The sequence below is a fragment of the Nicrophorus vespilloides genome, unplaced genomic scaffold (assembly GCF_001412225.1).
Source record: "Nicrophorus vespilloides isolate i.1.1-1 unplaced genomic scaffold, Nicve_v1.0, whole genome shotgun sequence".
Classification (NCBI taxonomy): domain Eukaryota; kingdom Metazoa; phylum Arthropoda; class Insecta; order Coleoptera; family Silphidae; genus Nicrophorus; species Nicrophorus vespilloides.
Window position 1 is genome coordinate 307,814 of NW_017100108.1, and position 24,001 is coordinate 331,814.

Genomic DNA, 24,001 nt, shown 5'->3' on the forward strand with positions numbered 1-24,001 from the left:
GATTTTTTTGTAAATTTCTAACTGTAGTGAAGTTTAGTGTTAAAAACTTAAAGTAAAAACACATGTTAAGTTTTATAGATTTATTAATTGAATTTAAATTAAAACTACTCCAAATAAAATTTTGTATCTGTTATATAAAATATACGTAACATAAAAAAACTGAGCAATAAGTAAATGTTTTATCAACATTTGGCGTCAATTTTGTATAGTTTAATCTTAAATATCCTCGGCTAATGATGTTCAGTCTGTTTCTTTTTTTCGTTAGGAGATTTATAACAGAGCTGAATCCCCTTTCCACTAGGTTTGACGATGGAAAGGAAATTAAAAATTTCCTCGCTATATTCCATAATACGGGATAAGTAACGGGTATGTTGTTTTGTAAATAGGTACTATCAATGTATGTTGAATGTGGATCCCCATTTTCATTTCATGGACCCCAGAATTTTTTTTTTTCGCTGTTGTAGACCCCTTGTAGGTTGTCATAGACCCCTGGGGGTCGATATAGACCACTTTGGGAATCACTAGTTTATGCAGTCAAGTTCCTTTTTGTGCTATTTATTAATTATGCGGTTTTAAGTCCACGATTAGTCCGGTTATAAACATTTTGGCGGAACCGATTATCCGGACTTCACAAGGTATTGCTGTAGTTACAATATTTAAAAAAAACTCATTAAAAATATGTAAATTAAAACAAATATTTATATCCGATACCTTAGCAGCATCTTTAGGAGAATTTATTTACGCTAGTTATGCCAAACCGTGATATTAAATTTCGTCAAAAGAACGCAATTGTGTCAGGCATTTGTCAGATGTGTTGTTCATACATAATTCTCACATGTTTTATTTAAAATTTAGATTTTCCACTCTTGTTGGGACAACCCTTACAATAATTATTATAAAAACATCTTTAACATGGAAACGATCCATTTTTGCAACCTTATTTAAAAAAATATTGAAGTTTAGATGGATAATGCAGATTTTATCTCCGTTGAGCCCCCTCCCTAACTAAGACTATATTCTCAGTTCAACCCCGTAACTAAGATTTAATTATATAATACAAAAGTGTCGTCTTATATGTAAGAAGACGTACCGAATACAAAATAATATTCTAAGGGTAGGGGCTAATTTGCCATGTGGGGTAAACGTTAAGGGCGTCGGCATCTTACAATTGTTTGAGGAGGTTAATTGTTGGTGGCATAGTTTTTATAGTTAAATTCCCTACTGTAACAAACCTCCCTTTTAAGAAAGTTGCACAAATTGGTTGTAAAAACTAGCAAAGTATGAGAAACCCAAGAGTTTCTCCAAAAAGGGTTTTATTGCCCTATGCAGATGTTTGCAAGTGCCGATAGGTTTGGTTGATGTTCGTGGGAACTTTCCATAAGGCAGTACTTATTGATACACAGTACACATAGTACTGTGTCCATAAGTGGATGGACACAACAGTATGTCAACCTAAAAATGAATGAAATACCTCTAATATTATTTGTATGGTCAATAGCCCTTTGTGTTAGTTAATTTTTTGAAATTATATATATTTATTTTGTATATGTTCTTTTTGTACGACTGAAGCAATAAACATTATTATTATTATTTGTTTATGTGGAAAATTTAAGTAATTTACGTCTTTTTTGTGGATTAAATTGTTTCCATTCGTCATTCGTATATTTTAAAACTTTTTATAAAAAAAGACATATATAATTTATATTGAGCTGAACCGTTATTTAAGTAATTTTCTTATCATGTGTGAATTTTCAATGTAGAAATACTATATGATATTTGTAAATGAGCGTATTTATACTCTCTCTTCAAAAAATTTAGTATACTTTAATTTATGATTTAAACAATTTTAGAGTGAGTGAAAAATTGGCGATACCTACACATTTCCTGTATGCTTAATTCGGCAGTAGCATTGCTCAAAATATCCTCAATACATTAATTATTTTTTGTTTTGTTTTATGATATCTTTGTAAGAATAAAAAGTTTAAAAAAACGGATATGTATACGTTGTGCTGTGGTGCAACGTGTTATAATATTTTGTTTTGGTTCCGCTTTCTAATGTAACCTCGGACGCGCAGGTGATACATGAACGCATATTTTATATGATACAATTTTTATTTTGCGTTTATTTCTGCTTCTCGTGTGATATTCTTGCCGGAAGTTGAGGCAAGCTGATTTCACTGCCGTATTTATTTGTAGATTTTAATGAAAATAATGCAGGGTGGTTCTTCCAATTTGTTTTGCATTTTCGTCAGAAGAATAACATAAACATCCTGTGCTCGAGTTGATTATTCTTAGTTACTTTGTAGTATACAGTGGAACCTCGCGTAACGAGCAAAATTAATTGTAAAAAAAATGACTCACTTAATGAGTGACGATGAGAAGAGAAGTCCCGTATTTCGCGCCTGCTACATCATTTTTAAAACTTGTGTACACATATTATGTGTATTTTTTAATATGTTTCGCTATGCGAGTATTTTACTATACGAGTAAAAATCCACTGTACTTTTTTCACGGTTTTTTGTTATTTAATTCGTAGAAGAAAAAAAATATAAATGTCAATCGAGATGACTATGAAAGTGACATTGACAGTTATTAGTTTTTTATTTGCTGATTCAAGTTTTGCGTGAGTCCGTGTGAATAGTTATGGGCAATTTTGTGCATAAAAACATAACATGCCAATTCTCGAATGGTTACCATTTGTGGAAGCATCCGGAAGTGACGCCGCATCCTCTGGAGGCGCCGAAGAACGATCCGTTGGAGGGGTTCTCCAGGCCGCGGAAAGTGCGTACCATGAGGCACACCCAGGAGGAACTAGAGTCCGCAAAGATCCCTTTGAAGAATCGCGACTACTGTGCGCACGAGCTGCTCAAGTTCAAGGCGTGTCGGAAAGACAAGTGGCCGTTTCCGGTGTTCTGCAAACCGGAAAAGCACGCCTACCTGAATTGTATGTACGAGGACTTCGTGTTGCGGATGAAGGAGTACGAGCGTGAGCGGCGCTTGATGGTTCGAGAACATCGACGTGAATAGCTTTGGAACTCGTAATTGGGTCGAGCTCAATTTGAATTAATATGTATATACGATTTTGTAAGCTTAATTAATTAGGAAACATCTCACGATGCGAACGAAAATAAAAGTTGTGATTTGGTAATTCTTTTTGGGTTTCGTCAAGTGTAAACGAAATATATGTATTTATGCAATTCGTGGTATCTAAGTATGATAGAGCGAATACTAATTATAATAAAACAAGAAAAATAAAATGTGGAATTATATGGAATTAATTAATTACAGTTATATAAAATAATTTATATGAAAGATTTTAATACAAAGAGCTTGAAAACTACCTTTAGACAGAAATGAATATTAAAATAAAGCAGATAACAAACTATGTGCTTAAGTTCTAAAAAATATTCTTTCTTAATTAAAACTTAGAATTATACAAATTATGAAATAAAATTATATGAATCAGTTGACTGCAATATTTATGAAAATGCCGAGAATTATGCAATTGGACAGTGGAACCTCGCTTAACATGCACCTCGCATAACGAGCATTTCGCTTAACGAGCAAAATGAATTGTAAGAAAATATGACTCGCTTAACAAGCGATCTTTCGCATAACGAGTAACGAAGAGAAGAGCAGTCCCGGATTGCGCGCCTTCTACATCATTATTAAAACTTCTACACATTATGTGTATTTTTGAATATGTTTCACTATACGAGTAAACATCTAGAAATTTTGGAACGGATTAAACTCCTTAAGGTTCCACTGTATTTGAATTCTATTTAGAAAGCATAGTTAAACTGTAAGTCTAGTATAAAATATGTATTTGTACTTTCAATGAAGATCATTTTTCAGATTTTCGACTAGAAATCTATTACATTTTCTATTGCCATATAGTCTAAAATTATATAACATGGAAAATAATTAGCTTCATTTTTCTTATAATATAACAGAAAATATGTTTCTTTAAGAATATTTTTGAATCAAATATGTTTTTTATATGAGTTTATAACTAAGAAAAACATAATTATCTAATAGAACAGATCCACTGCATTCACATATGCATGCATCTGTTTATTATGTGAACGAAATGCATGACGTCTCTACATATTCAAAACAATAGACATAATTTAATGCATTGTTCACATGGCAGCTACAAAAAACAAATGGCACACGCATTATCAAATCAATATTGTTCATTTGCAACATTGCTCCATCATTATTAATGTCCCAGCAGTTATGATTTTTTTCATTCTCAATTTTGGCTTAGTCTTTTAGTATTTTCATAAAAATATGTATTATCAAAAATAATACTAAGTTGATTGTTTCTTTAAAAATATTACAATTATTTTGAACATTCTATAATATTCCAACTAATTTTCTGTAGTGCTGTTACATAGCGTATATCGTTACTTCAATAAATTTTTTTTAATTATCCTTTAGAGACATTTTGTTATTAAATTTGCAAAAATATGCAACAACTACCTACTTTTGCAATTGTTTTTATATTGTAAAGTTTGTTGTGTGTGAATTGAGTATATTTTTCTCAACTTTTAATACTTCAAATTACAATAAATATTAAAAATAATTAGTGCAAATATTTTTTGTTAATGATATTTCTGTGAAAGAAATTAGTATGTCATTAAGGCAAACTAATATATCTTCTAGCTCATAATATTTAATTTTGTATTAACTCTACTTAGTCAAATAGACGATCGAGTATCTATTTGTATTTATCATGTTTATAATAATTAAATTGATTATAAACATGATAAATATTATTAATAATTCCTTTTTGTTTCTATTAAGTGAAAACAATTCTGTAATATAATATTTGTTACTGATACTCAAATGTACAATGAACTTGATATTTTTTAGACTCATATATTAAATATTGAAGCGGTTCAGTTAATCGAATCTAAACGTAGTGTTTATTGTGGATATAGTGGTGAAGCAAATTGTGTAAATGATATGCACATGTTAGGATTATTTGCAAAATTTCAATTCTAATTTAGAATTTAATACGCATTATGTAATATCAGTAATATAATATGTAACGCAGTACTGTAGACATCTTGTCAAATTAATTACGTTCAATTGTCGCTAATTACGACTAATTTATTAGTCGCGCATATTTTTTTTCTTGTTACGTTTTTTTTACTCTTCCTCGTCCACCTCGCGTTCAAGAATTTTGCATTCGTTTCAAGGATTCAGTCATTATGTTATGCGACTAGTGCATGTTCAATTCAATAGCTCGATTGTTGTTTGTGTTCCGTTTTCCCGCGGTGCTCTTACCATTTTGCATCCAAAGTTACCACCACTTAGAGACGTTATTATCGATTTTTTTTGTCACCATACGCAAAATGAGGGCCAATGATCCCCCGTGCCTGAGGTCAAACTTTTCGAAAATGAAACGATTTATATCAGTTTTCACCTGCTCGCACCACCTGCATTTACTTTAACTACCTGTATGTCCCAGTCTACATACTACATTGCGTTGTTTTGTTCATCTCTTTTTAAATCTCTCAGTTTCTCGAAGTGGAAGATTTATACCATTAGAAATTGAAGTTGCTGAGGATAACGTATTACCCGCTAGGTGTAATCTTAGTTGAAACTGCTATTTGTGGATTTCTTTGTCGCATCTTATTCCTGGCTTCTCGCATGCCATAATTTGGTAATAAGGGGGGAAATCGCGTATTTTTAGAACAGACGCGAATAAATCCAGACAGGAAGTCCGTCGCGACTTCTCTGCTTACCGCTTCTTCGTTCTGCTCTTTTTGTTGTTGTTTTGTTTGTTAAGATAAAATTGTCAATGCGTACGGACAGAACGGAACAATCGCAGGAAGCAGACTCCGTTTTCGCCATTTCCGTTTCATTCTAATCGCCATTCAATTTCACGCAATGACTTATTAATCTGCTACCACGCATACTTGATTTCAATTGTTTAAATAGTTGCACTTGTCAACTTTGCTTCCTGACATCTATCATACTGTTACGTCGATTCTCTGTGTCAATTCTCGCATTGGTAAGTGCAATACTTAAACAAGTAAAGATTCATACAATTAAGAAAGATTATTTGAAAATTTAGAAGAATCGATGAAACTGATGAAACAAATAAATATTGATTGATGTTTTTGATGCAACAATATTTTTAAATTTTGTTAAAGTTTATACAAATAGAATATCTTCACTTCTTCGTAAATGCGAAATAAAATGTATATTAAGAATTTGGACAATATTTGTTTGTTGGAAGTAAATATTGTTGCAAAGCATCTGATTAAAGCGTATACTAAACTGTTATTCTGTTTCTTTCGCTAAAATTCCTCATTTATCATCGTATATGGTAAAATAAGTACGAACATAATATATAATATCAATGTGATTTAACAAAATCTAGGAAATATATTAGTTTTATTTATTTTAGTTTTTATTTTATTAGATTTTACTAGTAAGTAATACATATAGTTATGGAAACTCAAGATTCTACAGTAGTTATCAACTAGTTTGTGATGTGTACATATTTGTTTAATGATTCTCAGAGTTTGTGCACTAACACGAGAATTGTAGACTCGAGTTCAGAAATACTATCTTTTTACATTTATTTACATTGTATATTATCGTGTACTCGTAAACTTTTAAATTAATATGAACATGCTCTTGTTGTTGCATGAATGTTTATAAATAACTGCACTAATAATTGATTTTTATAGTTTACCGACTTAATATGTTTTATTCTTATTATTTTTAGGAAACAAATATAAATGGAGTTATTTATATATTGATAATTAGTCCAAAGACCATTATAATAGAATTATCTCTCACTTTATTACTAAACCTCGCATAACGAGTAACGAGAAGTCCCTGACTGCGCGCCTGCTACATCATTTTTAAAACTTGTGTACACATATTATGTGTATTTTTGAATATATTTCACTATACGAGTAAAAATCCGGAAATTTTGGAACGGATTAAACTCGTTAAGCGAGGTTCTACTGTATTTTGTGTGCATTCCTGTGTAATTTTTAATATTTCTAAGTATTATTTATCAATATAGTATACACATTAGAACTAGAATAAATGTTATATTATTCATGGCAATTGCATGAAAATAACAAATTAACGATTGGTATATCATTGATATTTAAGACCTTTCAGATGAAAACGTTGAATAGGTTATCACATCTTTCTCCAGGAAATGTAAAGATAGACTTAATTCCCATTGGCAGTGAATTTGACAACACATAGTTTAAAACAATTCGAACGTAATTTCGTTTTAATGAGACATTAAGATAATTACTCACATAATATTAATTTCAGTTGATAATTGTTAAAGAAACCACCATAATTTATTCAACGTTCAAAGATTAATTGATTATTGTAATCGAATGTTATTTATTTTACATCTATCGAATTTAGGACATCCTCGGCAATTTGTTGTTTAGAACTCAGACATATCATTAGATGTCGCACAAATCGATTTAAGTTACTCCAAATATTGATTGATACGCGTACCACTAGTAGTCCATTGTTGAACTCTTAAAACTTACGCGATAATCGGCAGCCGGCGTTCACTTCGTAGCAAATGTGTACGATCGTAATGTTCTTGGCCTTAAGTCAATATCCTCGTTCAATAACTTTTACCGCTCTAATAATAGAGTTGTCTCTCTGATTCTAAGACTCTTGTTTTCCAAACAACTCCCCAATCGTGCTTCAATCTTTGGCCTTATTAAAAAAGATGTGTAAGCTGTGCGTATTCACAACAGTTATTTGGCCATAGAAGAATTACGTTTTTTATTAAATATAATTTGCCAGAAAAGTCCTCCGGCCTTTAGTATCTATTATTTTAGAAAGAGCGGCAGAAGAGAAAAGAGCAAAATAGCTCGCATACCGCTATTTGAAATTACATAACACTATTTCCTAATTGATTTTCATGGTCTGGAAAGATGAAAAAAATCTGGAATAGCAGAATGTGCACACGCACGTGTATAAATCGTAATGGGTTTTATTGACGATTTATCAGAAACAATGATGGACTGTTTACCATGCTTGTTCTTTGTTTAAACTGTAATTAGCGATGCGCCATTTGGTTTAATAATTCGCTAAATTAAACGATCGCCTCTTCCATGGATGCAGTTATATAAAATGCAGTAGACTAACTGTTTTCGACGCCTATGAAGAAAATAAAACTTAATAGCTGCGTGACTGTTAGATGCTCATTGCATTGCGAAACGAAAACATATGGTTTTATTCAACAACTGTTAATTAAAAAAGCGCTTCTTGCTTTTAGTAAATTACAGAACAGAAAATAATTATAAGTGTTTTCACACGAAGGTCGCTTATTTTTGTTTAATGTGTTTACGTTTGCTATCTTCTTTTTCAAAGAATAAAATATTCAGCATTACTACCAGCATGGATTGCGAAGCATTGAAGACACATAATTTAAGTTGACATTATAAACTATATCAGATGACAAGGACCAGGTAGAGAATACCATTATTTTTTTTGTTCCGGGGATCTTAGCCAAAGTAACTAGAGAGGGTAGAGATAACGCAGTTTCTACAATATCTACGATCAACGCAGCCTGGAAAACAATAACATTTTCCACGTAGATCGTTTCAGTATCGTAATCAGATTGTGATTAGCCTCGATTTGGGGAATATCTGCGATAGTTTAGATATGCAATATGTTAAGTACCGTGAAATTTCCGTATTATATGGACAAGAACTTTAAAAAAAATTAAACAAGTTATGGAATGTTTCCATTCTGATCTTCGATGAAACTTCTTCGTATTTGGATGTAAGACAATGTCTGAATGCTGCTCAAACTATAAGGTCGTTGATGCATTTGTTGATTATTTGTCTAATTTAATTTGTTGTTTGTACCGATTTACTATGCCTTTGTATGTAAAGAAATATAACTGAAGAAACAGACAAACTATTTTGGTATTGTTAAAGTTGAAGAACGAGATTCGATATTGATGACTTACGAAGTTCAAAACGGTGATGCGTTTTGTGGATGATCTTAGATGAAGAAGCGATCAACACTTTGAAGACCGTTGTACAGAAACGGCCGATGTGGAAAAGGTTGTTTAAACATCCAGGAGGTATGGAGCGGCTGTTGTGCAGATGTTGCGTTATCACTCCTCTATCTAGTTAAATTAGCTAAGGTTCCTGGAAGGGTACATATTCTCTACCTGGACCACTGTATATAATGAGTAACACAATAATAACTAGAGTTGAAGTAAAATATATTAATTTTTTAATAGCGCTGGGTTCTTACTAACTTTGCACTCTAATTTATTTATTTATTTTTACACTGATACCTCACAACAAGATAGTTTACAAAATAGTACAAACTTAGCCAACTACAAGACAATTAAGTTTATACTTTAAAGGTATATTATAGAATTCATTACATATAATTTACATACTAGCTAAAAAATCCACTTATTTTCTCGTTTTATTAGACTTTTTGATGACATTTGTATTCACTAATATTTATAAATTGCAATTAATAAAGGTAAAACAGTTTATCAAAATTGTCTAGTATTACTAACAAATATTAGGATTGTAAATTATCAATTTACGTGTAAACTAATCGTATGAATGAATATTCATGTATCAAAAAATAAACAGAGCTAATGAATTTCATAAATCATTAACGTTGAAGATGAAATATATTATTTATTTATTTGATCATAATTTCTCCACGTCCATCCTTTTCTTTCGCCAGTGCAATTAGATTTAGTTAACGCTCTGATAGTTAAACACTTTGCGCAAATGCGCCGCAATTAGTTCATTATTTTGTACGCCTCGGCGATCCGACTTGTTCGCGTTCAGTTTGGCTCTCGGCAGCGGCACGTAAGCACCGTCTCGTCGTTCCGTTTTGCGTTGTTTTCTTATTGTGCGCGTGTTTCGCTGTATTATTATTATCCACAGGTGATGGTCTTAACGCTCGGACAATTTTATGGAAAATATGTTAGTATGGTGAGATTATTTACAGTAAAACAAAGACTCTGTGCATTTTGTTTCGTTATAACGTTTGTAATACATACCAAATAGAACATTTCATTCATACTATAGTAACGTAATTAAAAATACACTATGCACTTTATCTATAATGTTCGTTATTTAATAAATTCACGATAATATTTTCGTTATATTATTCATACATTGTAATGTCTATAAAAATAGCACATTACTGAGATTAAATTGATTATGTACTTAATACTTTTTGTTTAATATGTTATAAATTAAACATATTGATTGTTCGGTTTTGAATTTATTTAAAAAAAATATTTTTTTTTCATTCCATAAATTTTATAAATATAAAGATTTTATATTAGTTTATTTTATTTTATTAATGTCATGACATTTTGTTAATATATGTTATAACGTTACTTAAAAAATACTAATGGATATTTTTTTTATAAGTTATTGAATTCCTTCTGTTAAAATACAAACAAATTGAACACAAAAAAATGGTACATAATCATGTCCGGTTTAAAACAGATCGGGATATTGGCGGAACCGATTACCGGCACTATACCTCGCATGTTTACTTGAATTTTGATTGTTAATTTTGCATTAATTATACTTATTCAACTTTCATATATTTATCTATCTACCAGATTTTACTATAAAAAAAAATGTTATTTTACGTAAACTGTAGCATATATTTGTACACTGGTGATATGTACTAACCCGTTCATTGGTTAATGAATAAACTAACTTGACCTAACATCTTTAAATAACACAAAATGTTTATATTCACAAAACATACATAAAATAAGTACATTTTACGAGGTATGTAAAATAAATAATTTAATTGGTTATTTCTACTAAGTATTTTATAAACTAGCTAAATTTATCCGCAATATGCACTAAAATAAAAATTACTCAATGTAACGTTTAAATAACCTTATATTATTGTATGTTAATTTACTCAGTGATATGAATACAAAAAATATTTCTTTCTCGTTTTTATCTAAATTGGACGAATACATGAAAAATAAAGTAAATATGATAGGAACGTTCAGAGGCTATTATTATAATTATGATTTTGTTCATGTTAATTCTGTCGTAAAATGGGTTAATCCTTAAACTTTTGAAACAACTAAAATTTGAAATAGTACTAACTAATAACTAACTTATATTTAATTTATATATTTTTCTAACATTTTTGCAATGATTAATCATGTAAATTATCCTTTTTAAAATATGTAAACATTAATTGTATAAATCAATTATTATGTTCAAATAGTTTTTAATCATTCTTAATGTGAATTGAAATTTATTTATATTAATTTACTTATTTTATTCACTAAAATACTTGTTCCAATCGGTTCGGATCAAAATCAAGACAATCGAATTTCCGATTATTAAAATCTCGGCAGTATTTTTTCTTAATTGATATAGACTTAAAACAATTAATTTAAAAAAATGAGCGTACGTGGATAAAATAAACAATATCGATATTCTATTGTTTAGAGCAGTGATTCCCTAAGTATGCAAAAAAAATAATGATAAATCAATCCTGGTTGTTTTTCTACATATACTCATTCTTTGCAGAAACTTTTTATGTCCAAAAGCGGGTCTCGAACTGGTTTATAGTAAAAACTGTTTTATACCTACGTTAAATTAAAACTATCTAGTTAATTAACCATTAAACTCATCAAGATTTGCAAAAATGAAGATTTGTGAAATAATTCCGTCCGAAAGGCAATCATTGGGATTTTGATATTGTTGGGACTTTGATGCTGTCGGTATTTTGGTTGTCAGATTTCGATATAAACTCGTTCCAATAGTACGCTTTTTTTTATAGAGATTTGTTTTAAAATGTATTATTTTTTGTTTTTTTTTCTATCTTTTGCGTAATTAAATGTTTGATTGAATATGTGATTTTTTGTATGAAATCGGCAAATGCTGTAAATAATATTAAACTGTTAACCAATTACATTCAAATAATTGCAAATTATATTAATCATTAGTAATGTACCAATTAATTGCGGTATTGCGGATTTATTTATAGGCTACTTTAAAATGTTAATTGAACTTTCTCACAGCGTGATCTCTAAGTAGATAACCATTTCGGAATAGTGAGTTTCTAAGGAATTTTCTGCATTAAGGCCAAGTGGGTTCTATCGAAGAAGTGCACGTTCGTTGAAAGTTTTTAATTAATCGTTTGCAGCTCAAAAAAAATGCGTGCTGATATTGCGTGCTCTGCAATTGCCGACAATTAAACAGATTTATGTCTTAATCATTCTTTATTAATTGTTTTATATTAGAATATATTTTAAAGAAGAATTTTTGCTGTTGATATTATCAATTTGTTTTTCAATTAGTCGTACTCTTTATTCATTAATAAAATGAGATTAGTAAACGTGTTTATGAAGCGTAATGTCTTATTACTGTTTTGCTAGCTTTAAATATATATATATATATTGAGAAATATAGTAATACCTCGGATGGTTTATATTTGTATTATTATATCTTTGTATGCATATTGGCACTATTCGAGTTATTGCTGTACTATCTTAAATTATCTGACAAGATTGAAATAGTTTAAGCTCTTTAGAATATTCTTTTGAAAATAATGATGGTAACGACGTTGCATTGGTTATTCTTATCTGCTATTCGATATATTGGCAATAGTATTGTATTGTTGTTGTAGTTAAAAAGTGTGTCAAAAGTTATCTTGATATTTTGCACTGATCGTTCATGTGTATTGGTCTTTCGAGATCGCGCGTTTGTTGTACGATTTGATAAAGATCCAACTTCTATAATTAAGGCCACATACACGTAGACAGACGACTCCACCCATGCACATTTCACTGTCCAATCAAATCGCGTCTAGTGAGTGAATGCTTCTTTAAGCACGCGCCTAATTTCAATCTCTATGGAATTGCAAAAACGCCAAAAGTTTAAATCATTTGACATTTACCGACTCTCAATTTTTGGCTGCACATTTAACAGTGGACAGTTTTAAAAAGAATTGTTTCGTACCCACGTGGAATCCAGTTAATAGTTTAAGTCATTTTGTCTCAACGATGAAGATTCGATTGAAACTCGCAAACAGAGTAAAATATTTTCGTTCAAAATGAGATGAATGTATAAATATTGCATTTATAAATAAACTTACGTTTATCCTATAAAATTCATTTCGCGCTACTGTAACACATTTTTTGTTTAAAATAAGAACGTGTCTGTTGTGTTTAAAATATAGTGCAAATCTCGAGCCGAAAGTATCTTTGCCGTTTTAAATTATTACAATTTTAAACAAAAATAAATGGAATGCAATCAATTACAGTGTGTTTGAATATCTATGGAATTTCACATTAGAAAATAACATTGAACGTGCTAATATTATCAATTTTAAGAATATTTTTAGATTTTCGAGTACTTGTTATCAATACATTTAATTTTTGTTTATATAAAGTGTAATTAAATACGATATAATAATCTGTATTGTCAAATTTGTAATATAATTTGTACTCGTTGCAATGATTCATGTATTTTTTTTCTTCAAACTATTGTATTGTTTATTAATTATAATTATCGCAATAATTGTCGCAATAAATTTTATTATTGTTAATAATAATTTGAAAAAGAGACATGGAATGTTTGAAGATCTGTTTGTAAGCAAGATAAAACAAAAGCAGAATTTTAAGTCAATTTTATACGTAGAACTTTTCACACAAATATTTTTCTTGCGAATTCTATGCAGCTCATGACGTTGCCCAACTATATCAATACATTATACATTCCACAAAATTTTGACGATGTCTGCAATTGACGTGACATTGCGTATTTTACATTTTTTTTAAACAATAGCACGTTTTTTTTCTTTGTAATAAATTGAAGTCCAGGTTATAAGTCAGGGGACCGAAGTCTGATTATTATGACTCTTTTATATCGTTAACACCGTTTCAATATTGATCCTTCTGATGCAGAAACAGTGATTGATATGTAATTCTTCTAGATTAATAAACACTTTTAATCATCATCAATATTTGTTCGTTGATATAAGTCTATTGCTCTGTTTTAATCGCACATTTATCAGGATTTTGTAATGTAGAAGAAGCATAATGATTTACGAGCAATACGCTTTCGAAGTTGTAGATACACAACTAGCTAACTGCTTCTGCGTTTCCACAATTAATTATGTCTCGAAACGTACCTTGCTGAAACTATAATATATGTCTTTTTCCTTTTAATTCGAGTAAACAAACTTAAAAATAAAGCTGTTTGACATTGACTTTGAAATTGTAATAATAGTGTAAATAGATAGATAGATCAATCCGGGGAAATCTGTGGCAACTGATTCCTCTCATTCGCTCGCTTTCTCGATTTTTCATTATCTACTAGATAATCGATAAGTTGGGATTGCTCAATTCCACGTGACCGGCAAATTTCAGGTCAAGTTCCTTATGCACAAAACATTGATCTTTCTGGATCGCCTCGCTTCCTTCGATTAGGCAATGACTTAAGCTAGTTTTTATTTTATCGGTTCTCATGGAGATGAAGATGCAATAAATCTATTTAATGTGCGTTTTTCTATCGATTTGCATAGCGCAGATGTTTTTGCAATCGCGTTGCGAAATTGCGTTTCATTGCTTTTCCACTCTCTTCGATTAATTTATACGAACTGGAGATAGTACTGCAGATGTAACAGTTATAGTTTATGCATTTAATTAGTATTTAGATATTAACTACGGTTTTCAATTAGCTACAAACATTTTTGATCTCACGGTTTTTTCTTTTAATTTAGGTCAAAGTGTTATATAAATATAATAGTACTTGCAAAACAAAAATATATTTTTTGAAGAAAATAGCAGAAATATATTTCTTGTTATTTATAATTATCTAAAGATAATAGACAGAAAGCAATATTTGTTAGAAACTATGCAAAGAAAATATTATTAATTGTAGAATAGGAGTAATAGAAACTGGTGTAAATCATTGATTTTCAAACATTTGTCAAAAACAATATTGTAAAAAATAGTCAATTGAAACCTTTTTTTGATCCAACAAAATAATAATAATATTTACAACTGCTAATACTTTTTTTTATAAACTTTGGTAAATAATTATTGTGTTTAATTGCTATTTATAAATAATATTAGAAAGCTTTTAATAGCAAAGTCTTTCAATTTCCTCGGGCTTTTTACTTGCATAAACATCCTCATATAGAAAATTCCTTTTGCGCGCATTTTTTTTGTCCAATCTGCGATGCGTGTTTACGTGCGCAAATCGTAAAAATAAATCTTATGCATAGGTGGCTCCTGTATGGATAGAGAGAGTGTGCATCTCGACTATATAAGACCGGAGAACATTTGAGAGAGGAATAGGGCAACAACAAAAAAAACGTTTGTGAAATGTTTACAATGGAATTATTATTCATGAGACCCAAATATTTGAAGTAATTTTGGCCAGACGCCAGAAATTGTCAGCCGCAGATTGAATCGCGAAAACCGTTCTTGGTATCGAGCTTCTTGCTCCTTCAAAGACGATGGCTAGATGTCGTTATTAATTTACGTTATATGATTGGTGTTTCGGTGAATGCATATTCAAATATACATAATCAAACCGAATACATGCATTATTTGATTCTTGCATTTAATTAAACAATGTGGATTATCTCGTAGAAAAAATATATAGATACATATTTGTACCCATTTTACGGTGATTAATTTTATAACTATTCTTCGATATTTTTAAAATACAAGACAATATAGTTATAAAAACTCATTAAAAATTACTGGGCAGAAAGACCTATGGCTGGTAGCCCTTTACAGTAGATCAATTTGTTTTTATTTTCTTGTTATGTTATTTTGTTGAGTTTTTAGTATGATGATTTGTTGCAATAAATGTTATTATTATTATTAAAAATTATGCATGATTACGTATAATTATTTTTAAAGATAATCAAAGTTTTCCTATCAAAGTTCTTCGATTTTTTACTTATTTTGTCTTATTTTTACACACTTGAAAAGTTTCAGGATATTAACTAAATAAATAAGTCTTAAAAAATGTATATGTCTAAATTAGTTTCTGAAAATATGAAAAAAAAATAGATTTTAAGTCATTGATGAATATCAAAATTATCTTACTTATAGAAAAACAGAAAGCTGAGAAAATTTCTTAGTTTAATTTATGAGAATGTATCAATAATATTTGAGTGTTTTGAACAAGAAATAAACCTACAAAAATACTACGAAGTGTTTTCTGTCATAAATTATATAGAGATAAAGATATATTATAAATAGTACTCTTATTCTAATAAAAATATGATTAATATATTTTTTCAGAAATGGAAACAATAGAAAAATTTAGTTTGTGTTATCAAAACATTATTTCTGCGTTTGACAATGAAAAGTCAAATGATTATAAATGTTCATATTTAATGTTTAAATAATTAATGATATCCACATACTTAGTGCAATCAATAATATCAGGTTTCGAAGCATAGCAAATGCTACTTGATCCTGTATTAGAAATCCAAGTCCGAAATATATTTAGTAATTAATTAACTGTCTACTAAAATAAAAATATGTGCAAGTATTCGTATCCTTGACCCATATGTGTTTATATTTAACGGTTTTTCTCTCTTTCTGTCTAATCTAAAAAAAATAATATTGAGATGCTCTTATCATTTTTTTTTCGCTCTCAGAAAAGCAATTGCTCAAGTGTGAATTGATGTTGGAAAATATCTTTGCAAATGTAAAATGCCTATTCGACAAACGACTATTTCTCAGCACAGCATAATCTCGGTTACTAAGAACAAATTACATCTTCAGCTGCAATAAATGCATCGTCAACTTTACCGAAATGTCAACGTGCCATATCGATTGCGACTTATGGTTTCGTGGTTTCCATTTATATCATCTATTTGTAATAATAACAAGAGCACATAGAGAGAGATGGATAGATGGAAATGACTCAACACAATGAAAGTATTGTTTCGAGTATATTTCGCTGATTAATGACGTCTTCCTTGCGCTGAGCTGCGCGGTTATACCATACGTGGAAAATCTGCTGTTTTTTTTAAGTTATTTTCCTTTCTTTTTATATATTGTATTTAAACTGTCACGGTTATTTATAGACGTGCGATTTGCGCTCTTCCTCCCCCTTTCCATAATGTCCTAATCCAATTTGAGGTTTGCGGAAATGCACAGTGCCACATAGATGCACGGTCAGCGCACGTACGTGCAGGTGAACTGGGCCGTCTTTGTGTTTCTGAAACGTGCTGAAAAACGAAAAAAGAAAGAACGTTCATCGTTTCATAACAATAATGCTTTTAATGTATTCACCCGATATCTCCGGTCGTCACGTTCTACTTGAAATGGTGGAAGCGGGAAGAGACGAGCTACGACGTCGCCAAAGTTGGTAAAGTTTAACTTCTACTTGCTGCGGGAAAGTGTGATTTCTGAAGACATGGTCGCGAACAATGACATTTTTATCATCTGGTGCATGAAAATCATCAGGGCGACGGTACGTGCTCGCTTGCAACTTCCAGTTAGTATCTTGCACAATCGTAATTTTTACCTCATTTCAAATCGCTTTAACAATTCTATTAGCTCTAGCTAATTCCCAGAATAATTGCGCTGCTTGAATCGATGACGCCACTAAACTAATTAAATTTACCGAAAACTCACTCGAATTCAACAATATATATTGCCCTGTTACGCAACGAGCACGCGAATTTGCTTGATAATGCACATATTATTTACATTTATTTTTAGTCGACGCTTTATCGGAGCTGCAATTAATTAATTATTAAACATGATTTCAGGTGGTCAGGGGTCATGAGAAGATGCTTCGCTATTCGGAGATTCCTAGGAATATTTCCGGGGAGAGTTTCACCAAACTGAAAGCTTCCAATGTGAGTACTATTCCTAAAAAAAACTATTAGCACTGGACATATTATCTAAGATATAAATAATATATTTAGATTCTTACGAATATAAGAGATACGAATCTGTCATTCTCATTAGATTTTATGATACTGTCGTGTCCCAGGGATGGAATTCTGGACACAGTGGAATACTGTCTGGTGTTGTCGTTGTGGAGTCTCAGTTGTAGAAATTAAATAATTCAATTAGTTTTACATAACTTTATTCGTTACTTGGTCTTCTGAGACTATATTAGTCTTTTAATGTTTTACTGAGACTATGCTCATCATATTAACGTTTTACTGAGACAATTCTAAATACTTATTCTACTTACAAAGTTAAAAAGTTAAAAGATGATCGATTATTTATAATAAGGACTTGAATTCGGAGTAAAGGTACAGGAGTATCGATTGGAATGTATACTCTTGATCCCCTTTGTTTATATTAAAGTGTATCGAACGGAATCACAGTAGAGATTCCTTTATGCTGATGTATATGTTTATATAATAATGCGACTAAGAGACATCCACTCTAGTTCGTTAATACACTATATTAACAATAACAATTATAATAATAATGGTTGGACACAACAATACAGACGACGGTTCTCAACCTATGGGTTATTTTTTTAATGGTTGTGAAACTATAATTAATACGATAATCAATTAAACATTAAATCATTCGTTATATTTTTATATTATACATATGGTATAATATAGGCGTATTATACGCATGAAATTAAATAAGAAATTCAAAAGTTAATATCATAGATGAACAAAAATAAAATATATATAGCGCAAGATTTCATTACAAATCGTCTAATTTCAAACAGTGTAAAAACAGGTATCAGTATACCTTTTTCTGACATATGATAGTACATCAATAAAACATAATGCAGAGAGGATAAATATTATTAACATTTTATCCTTTTTGTGATGCATTCTTATGTTTGACCAATAGATTGTATCAAACGTTCAATTATCGTTTCTATTTGCAGAATAATGATGCAAAATAATATATGAAGAATAACTTATTTATGTCAGATTATTTCCGAACTATTGGATCTCTAATATCTGTTTTCAATCTTCGTTCCAAGTAATTTTGCATCTGACATGTCCGGTAACATTAAGTAGCTTTTACTTAGTTGGATTTAGTCTAGAATCTATCATTTAATTGTTCTTTATTCATTGATACAATTTATAGTTTCAATTAGTCAAATACATCCGTATTTTAGAAAGATCAATTGTAAGTGATTAAATTTTATTTATATGTAGTTTTTAATTATATATTAAAGATGACAATGCTAGAGATTCCTATGGTTAAGGATGTGCCTATTAATTAAGTAAAATTACTATATCAGCTTTAAGAAAATTTTTGATAGGACTCATTGATGATTTTGCTTTATTGATACTAATATTGTATAAGTGACTTGTAATAATTTTACTGTTTGTGTCTATATAATTTTTAATATATTATTTTTTTGTTGAATTGTATTAAATATATGAGAGTTTTGAGGGCCAACACTTAAGATAAAGTTGCTAATTGCTTATTGGTGTACTCTTTCACAATACTGCCTAAAATTATAATTACAATTTCAAAACAAACATTGAATATATATACCTATATTATTTATTTATGAATTGAATAGATAATATCTTATAATAGCTTATATTTTTGAAAATATTTAATTTTACATTTTGAATTTCAATAGATAAACCATGATATTGCAAGATAAGATTACATAACATGCACATTATCCGTTTTTGAATATAAATAATTTTATTTTTAACCATCGATATTTATTTACAATCTCTTCTACTTGAATGAACTGATTTTTTTTTCTCTAAATAAAAAGTGTCTAAGTAAAAAGTGAATGATGTTTGTAGTAATTGAAAAAAAATGTTTATTTATTTTTTTAAAATCTTGTCTGGTGCCGAGGATTTTTGTGCTCGAGCCAGATCCCTGTCTATAGCGATTATTCCCTGTTACAGAGCCAGGATGAAGATTACAAAGACGGTGGAAATTCCAAAAAGGGTACGTTCTCATGCTCTAGCGGAAGTTCCGGTGAACGCGAACGCAAGGTGTCCTCGAAGAGCGTATCAGGAGGTCCCGGGCCGCCCGACCAATCATATTACAATTACAGGTAGCTATTAAGGATCTCAAATGCATAAGACAAAAAACTAAAATCCGGTGTTCACTCCTACAGCAGCAGCACCTCCTTTGCCGCAGTACCTGCCAGCGTAAAGACTCAGAGTTTGCCAAATTCGGCGCGCAACTACAGCTGTCCCGTCTTCGATGTGCTGCGCATCAGTCCTGAAGAGTTGGCGAATCAAGTGACCCTCCTCGATTTGCCGCCCTTCCTCCATATACAACCGGACGAATTGACGAGTTGCGCCTGGAACAAGAAGAACAAACTTACAGTGGCCCCCAACATCGTCGCTTTCACGCGACGTTTCAATCATGTAATTACAATTGCAAAACTCAATTTAATTGATTATTATTAATATCACATTGATCATTCGTATCATCTTCATTAAATAATAATTCAATTATTTTTTATTGCATTCAGTAGTTTTAGGAGAACTGATATCTTAATTATAACTCATTGCTTATTTCAAACCTACTTTTATATCTTATGGTATTTTATAATATTCCTTGATAAAATGTGAATTATGAAGTTATGTGAACAAAAAAACATATTTTCAGTCACTTTTTTAAAATATCAAACATATCTTATTTGACATTTTTTAACTATGTTCAAAATCTTTCTTAAATTATTTAGTTTATTTCATTATGAGTTTTATTATGAATGTTTTCTGATGTGTAGAAATATTTTGTTATCAAATGCCCCAATAGTCTTTAAGTTTTTGTAAATTTCAAAAGTACGAAACATTATTTAACACATTTTTTTATTTTTATTTATTTAATAATTTTCGTACTGTAATATATTTTTTTCGTAAATGTGACTGCAAATATAATAATGAATTATATGTTTCATCCGTAGGTCAGTTTTTGGACAGTTCAAGAAATACTCTCCGGGGCCACAGCGAAACAACGCTCCGAAATTCTGGGGCACTTCGTGAAAATCGCGAAGAAATTATACGAACTGAACAACCTTCACTCGTTGTTCGCCATAATCTCAGCCTTGCAAAGTGCCTCCGTTTACAGGCTGTCGAAGACCTGGGCGTATCTGTCCAAGAAGGATAGGCAATCGTTCGAGAAACTCGCCGAGGTTTTCTCCGACAACAACAATTGGTCCAATCTAAGGAGCCACATAGAAAGTTTGAAGCTACCATGCATCCCCTATTTAGGTAGAATGAATTTTGATTAATTTCATTGTGAATCGAGTTAAAATTTTGCATTTGATTTCAGGCTTGTACCTGACTGATCTAGTTTACATTGACATGGCTCATCCCCATTCGGGTGGTTTGGAGTCGCAACAGCGTAGCCTGAAGATGAACAACATCCTCAGAATAATCTCAAATTACCAACACTCTAATTACTCGCAGTTGGCCGTCTTGCCGCACGTCAGAGATTATTTGCATTCTATACGATATATTGAGGAGCTGCAGAAGTTCGTAGAAGATGATCAGTATAAGTAAGTGAATGTTTGGATCAAATTGAGAACATCGTTTTAATCGTTTTCAATTGTGCAGGTTGTCCTTGAAATTGGAACCGCCCTCGCCTCCTCCGAGTTCCTCCAGCTGCAGTTCAAAAGAGTCCGTCATCGTGGACGCCACTGCGATAGCATCATTAAACCTATCACCAGCGAAGGCTTCAAGCGGTTCTCTAAGGTTGCACGCCGTAACTGCGGGCAGCAGATTCATACCTGGGCACAGGAAGTGTAGGAGTCTCGGCACAAAGTAAGCAAGCCCTCGTGCGCATCGCTCGTCACTTATCAACCAACTCGCTACTTATATTTCTTTCTCTCTCTTTGTCTGTTTCTTCTGACTCCCGACTAACAAAAACACTAATCACGTACGTTTGTGTGCAATATGTGCGCGTGGGATTCCCGTTTTCTCCCTGTATACAGATTTCGTAGCACAAGTCTTCCACGCAATTTCCATAAACAGGGTGGCCCATTATTTGGGTACTCTCCGATTGTGGTGCCGTGGGGGTAAGTCCCAATAATCTCAAATCCTTTTTGAGAATGCTTTTCCGTTACGTATTTGTGTTGTGCGTGTTTTGTGCTGGTATCTGGTAGTTAATGGTGCATGGTTGTTCTCACAGTTTACTAGGAAAGTGATAGCAGGTTGAATTAACCGACTACTTCTTTTAGTATATTCGGTAAGAATCAACAGGTCGTTGAGCCGAGCGACGTGCCGAAGGCATTGCATTTACTGGACGATTCCGAGCTGGAGGAGTCGCAAGGAGCCAGACACCATCTCAATCTGCCCTCGCCCACCATAGATTTGCCCCTGGAGGCCTCCAGGAACACTTCGGAAGAGACAACTCTTCTTACAAGGTTTGTAGCTTGCATATATAGGCAGATATATGTATCTCTATTTGTGTCTGTCGTGTTCTTTTGGATTCTTAGTGCCATATTTTTGCTTACAAATAGGGACGTTCCTCTCTAAATGTTCTCGGTACCATTACAGTGTGCATTCTACAATTTGAGGCACCCTCCATTTAAGTATATAATATTAAAGTTATTATCATATACTATTAACATAAAGTTTGCCCTAAGATAGACCAAATGTTTTGACTTGGGGCGCCGCGGAAATATTATGAAATATTAAGGGTGCCGCAACCCGAAAAAGTTTGGAATTCCCTGATATACTCAATAACGATTTCCATTTCATTACATAAGATAAATAATATGGCTTACATAAGTTACATTTTTTGCAGATTAATTCATTCAATAGTGATATTAATTACAATTGTTTTTTTAAAATTAGAATCAATGTTAAAATATCGTTTCTTGTTTCAGACTGACTGATGATTGTGATGACCAAACGTGCAGCATGCAAGGCTGCGTGCGTCGGAAGACTCTCCTGAAGCACGGCCGTAAGCCCACCGTGACTTCATGGCAAAGATATTGGATACAAATTTGGGCCTCATCTCTTGCCTATTTCACACCAAAATCATTCAAAGGGTAACTATTAATCAATCTTTCGGCGAATTTGTTCTTTTATTTGTTCGTTATTTTCAGTACTCAGCGATCTGACTTTAAAAGGGAACCCTGCAAATTGGTCTCTCTAACCGGCTGCCACGTGCTGCTCGGAGACAACTCTCTGCATCCGGATTTGTTCAAAATCGTCGACCACCAGAGAGGTAAGTTGTTTTAAGATGATCTTGTTAATGAAAATTCTCACACAGAAAATATTCTTTCTACCTAGGAAATATTTACAAGTTCAAGGCGGGCACTTCGGGTATGGCCGAAAGGTGGATACGACACATTCAGCAGGCCGCCAGGTCCGAGCAGTCTCCACTTCCAACCAATCTCATGACATTCGAATGACCCCCTTTGGTTTCATCATCATATCACAATTTATTTAAATCTCTCCCATTTTTATTGTTTAATAATATGATAATTTTATATATATATTTACTTGTTTTGTATAAAAAAAAGAAAGGAAAAGATGAAAGAAAACTTTTTTTTTTCTTTTTTAGGTCTTTGTTTTTATTCTTAAGGAATATATAGTGATAGAGAAAATGAAAAAAAGGAAAGCAATAAATAATAAATATATGTGCAAATCATATTTTTTGGTAATGGAAAGAACTAAATCATTTTTTTTTTCACTCCCAAAGTTCAGTCTATTTTATATTTTAAATTCTTTAATTGCTAGCTCAATCAAAACTAATAAAACTAACAGAAATAATCATTTTCTGACCATAAATTATTAGAATTTCGTCAATTTGAATGTATTTATTGATCCTCGGATGGTAATAATAACAACAACAAAAATGTTTGAACAAATTGTTGGAATAGTCTCAATTTATACTTATACAGTAAAGGAATAAATTGTGCAACGTTATTAATTTTTTTTGAACTAGAATACAACCTAACAAAAGGTTGATAAGATGCAGATATTGGAACTCTGCTCCATTCCTTTTATGTTTTTTCACAGAGGTTATCAATTTTTGTTGTTATAAATCTCTTTGCCC

At 31.3% G+C, this 24,001-nt stretch overlaps 2 protein-coding genes across 9 annotated transcripts in view; both read left to right on the plus strand.

Moving 5' to 3' along the window:
- Positions 1–23,420, plus strand: part of LOC108568370 (ras-specific guanine nucleotide-releasing factor RalGPS1-like) — a 26,952-nt gene extending 3,532 nt beyond the window's left edge. Inside the window, exons 1-12 of one of the 8 annotated variants that reach the window (XM_017929426.1) lie at positions 5,962–6,025; positions 17,794–17,883; positions 19,885–20,036; positions 20,100–20,355; positions 20,898–21,204; positions 21,266–21,491; positions 21,550–21,756; positions 21,927–22,010; positions 22,173–22,358; positions 22,824–22,988; positions 23,046–23,167; positions 23,233–23,420. In XM_017929426.1, the coding sequence (XP_017784915.1) occupies positions 17,815–17,883; positions 19,885–20,036; positions 20,100–20,355; positions 20,898–21,204; positions 21,266–21,491; positions 21,550–21,756; positions 21,927–22,010; positions 22,173–22,358; positions 22,824–22,988; positions 23,046–23,167; positions 23,233–23,354 (1,896 nt within the window). In that variant the 5' untranslated portion in view covers positions 5,962–6,025; positions 17,794–17,814 and the 3' untranslated portion in view covers positions 23,355–23,420. Of the gene's footprint in view, positions 1–5,961; positions 6,026–9,836; positions 9,987–17,166; positions 17,517–17,793; positions 17,884–19,884; positions 20,037–20,099; positions 20,356–20,897; positions 21,205–21,265; positions 21,492–21,549; positions 21,757–21,926; positions 22,011–22,172; positions 22,359–22,823; positions 22,989–23,045; positions 23,168–23,232 lie in introns of those variants that run through there. The other 7 variants (XM_017929421.1, XM_017929422.1, XM_017929419.1 and 4 more) reach the window with 7 other exon arrangements.
- LOC108568322 (NADH dehydrogenase [ubiquinone] 1 beta subcomplex subunit 7-like) lies at positions 2,644–3,027 on the plus strand. The gene has a single exon (XM_017929328.1). It carries the CDS (start codon positions 2,644–2,646, stop codon positions 3,025–3,027), a length of 384 nt encoding a protein of 127 aa, XP_017784817.1.
- Positions 23,421–24,001: the final 581 nt, after the last annotated feature.

Coding starts and splice junctions, on each gene's coding strand:
- LOC108568322 (XM_017929328.1), top strand. CDS start 2,644: ATGGGCAATTTTGTGCATAAAAACATAACATGCCAATTCTCGAATGGT.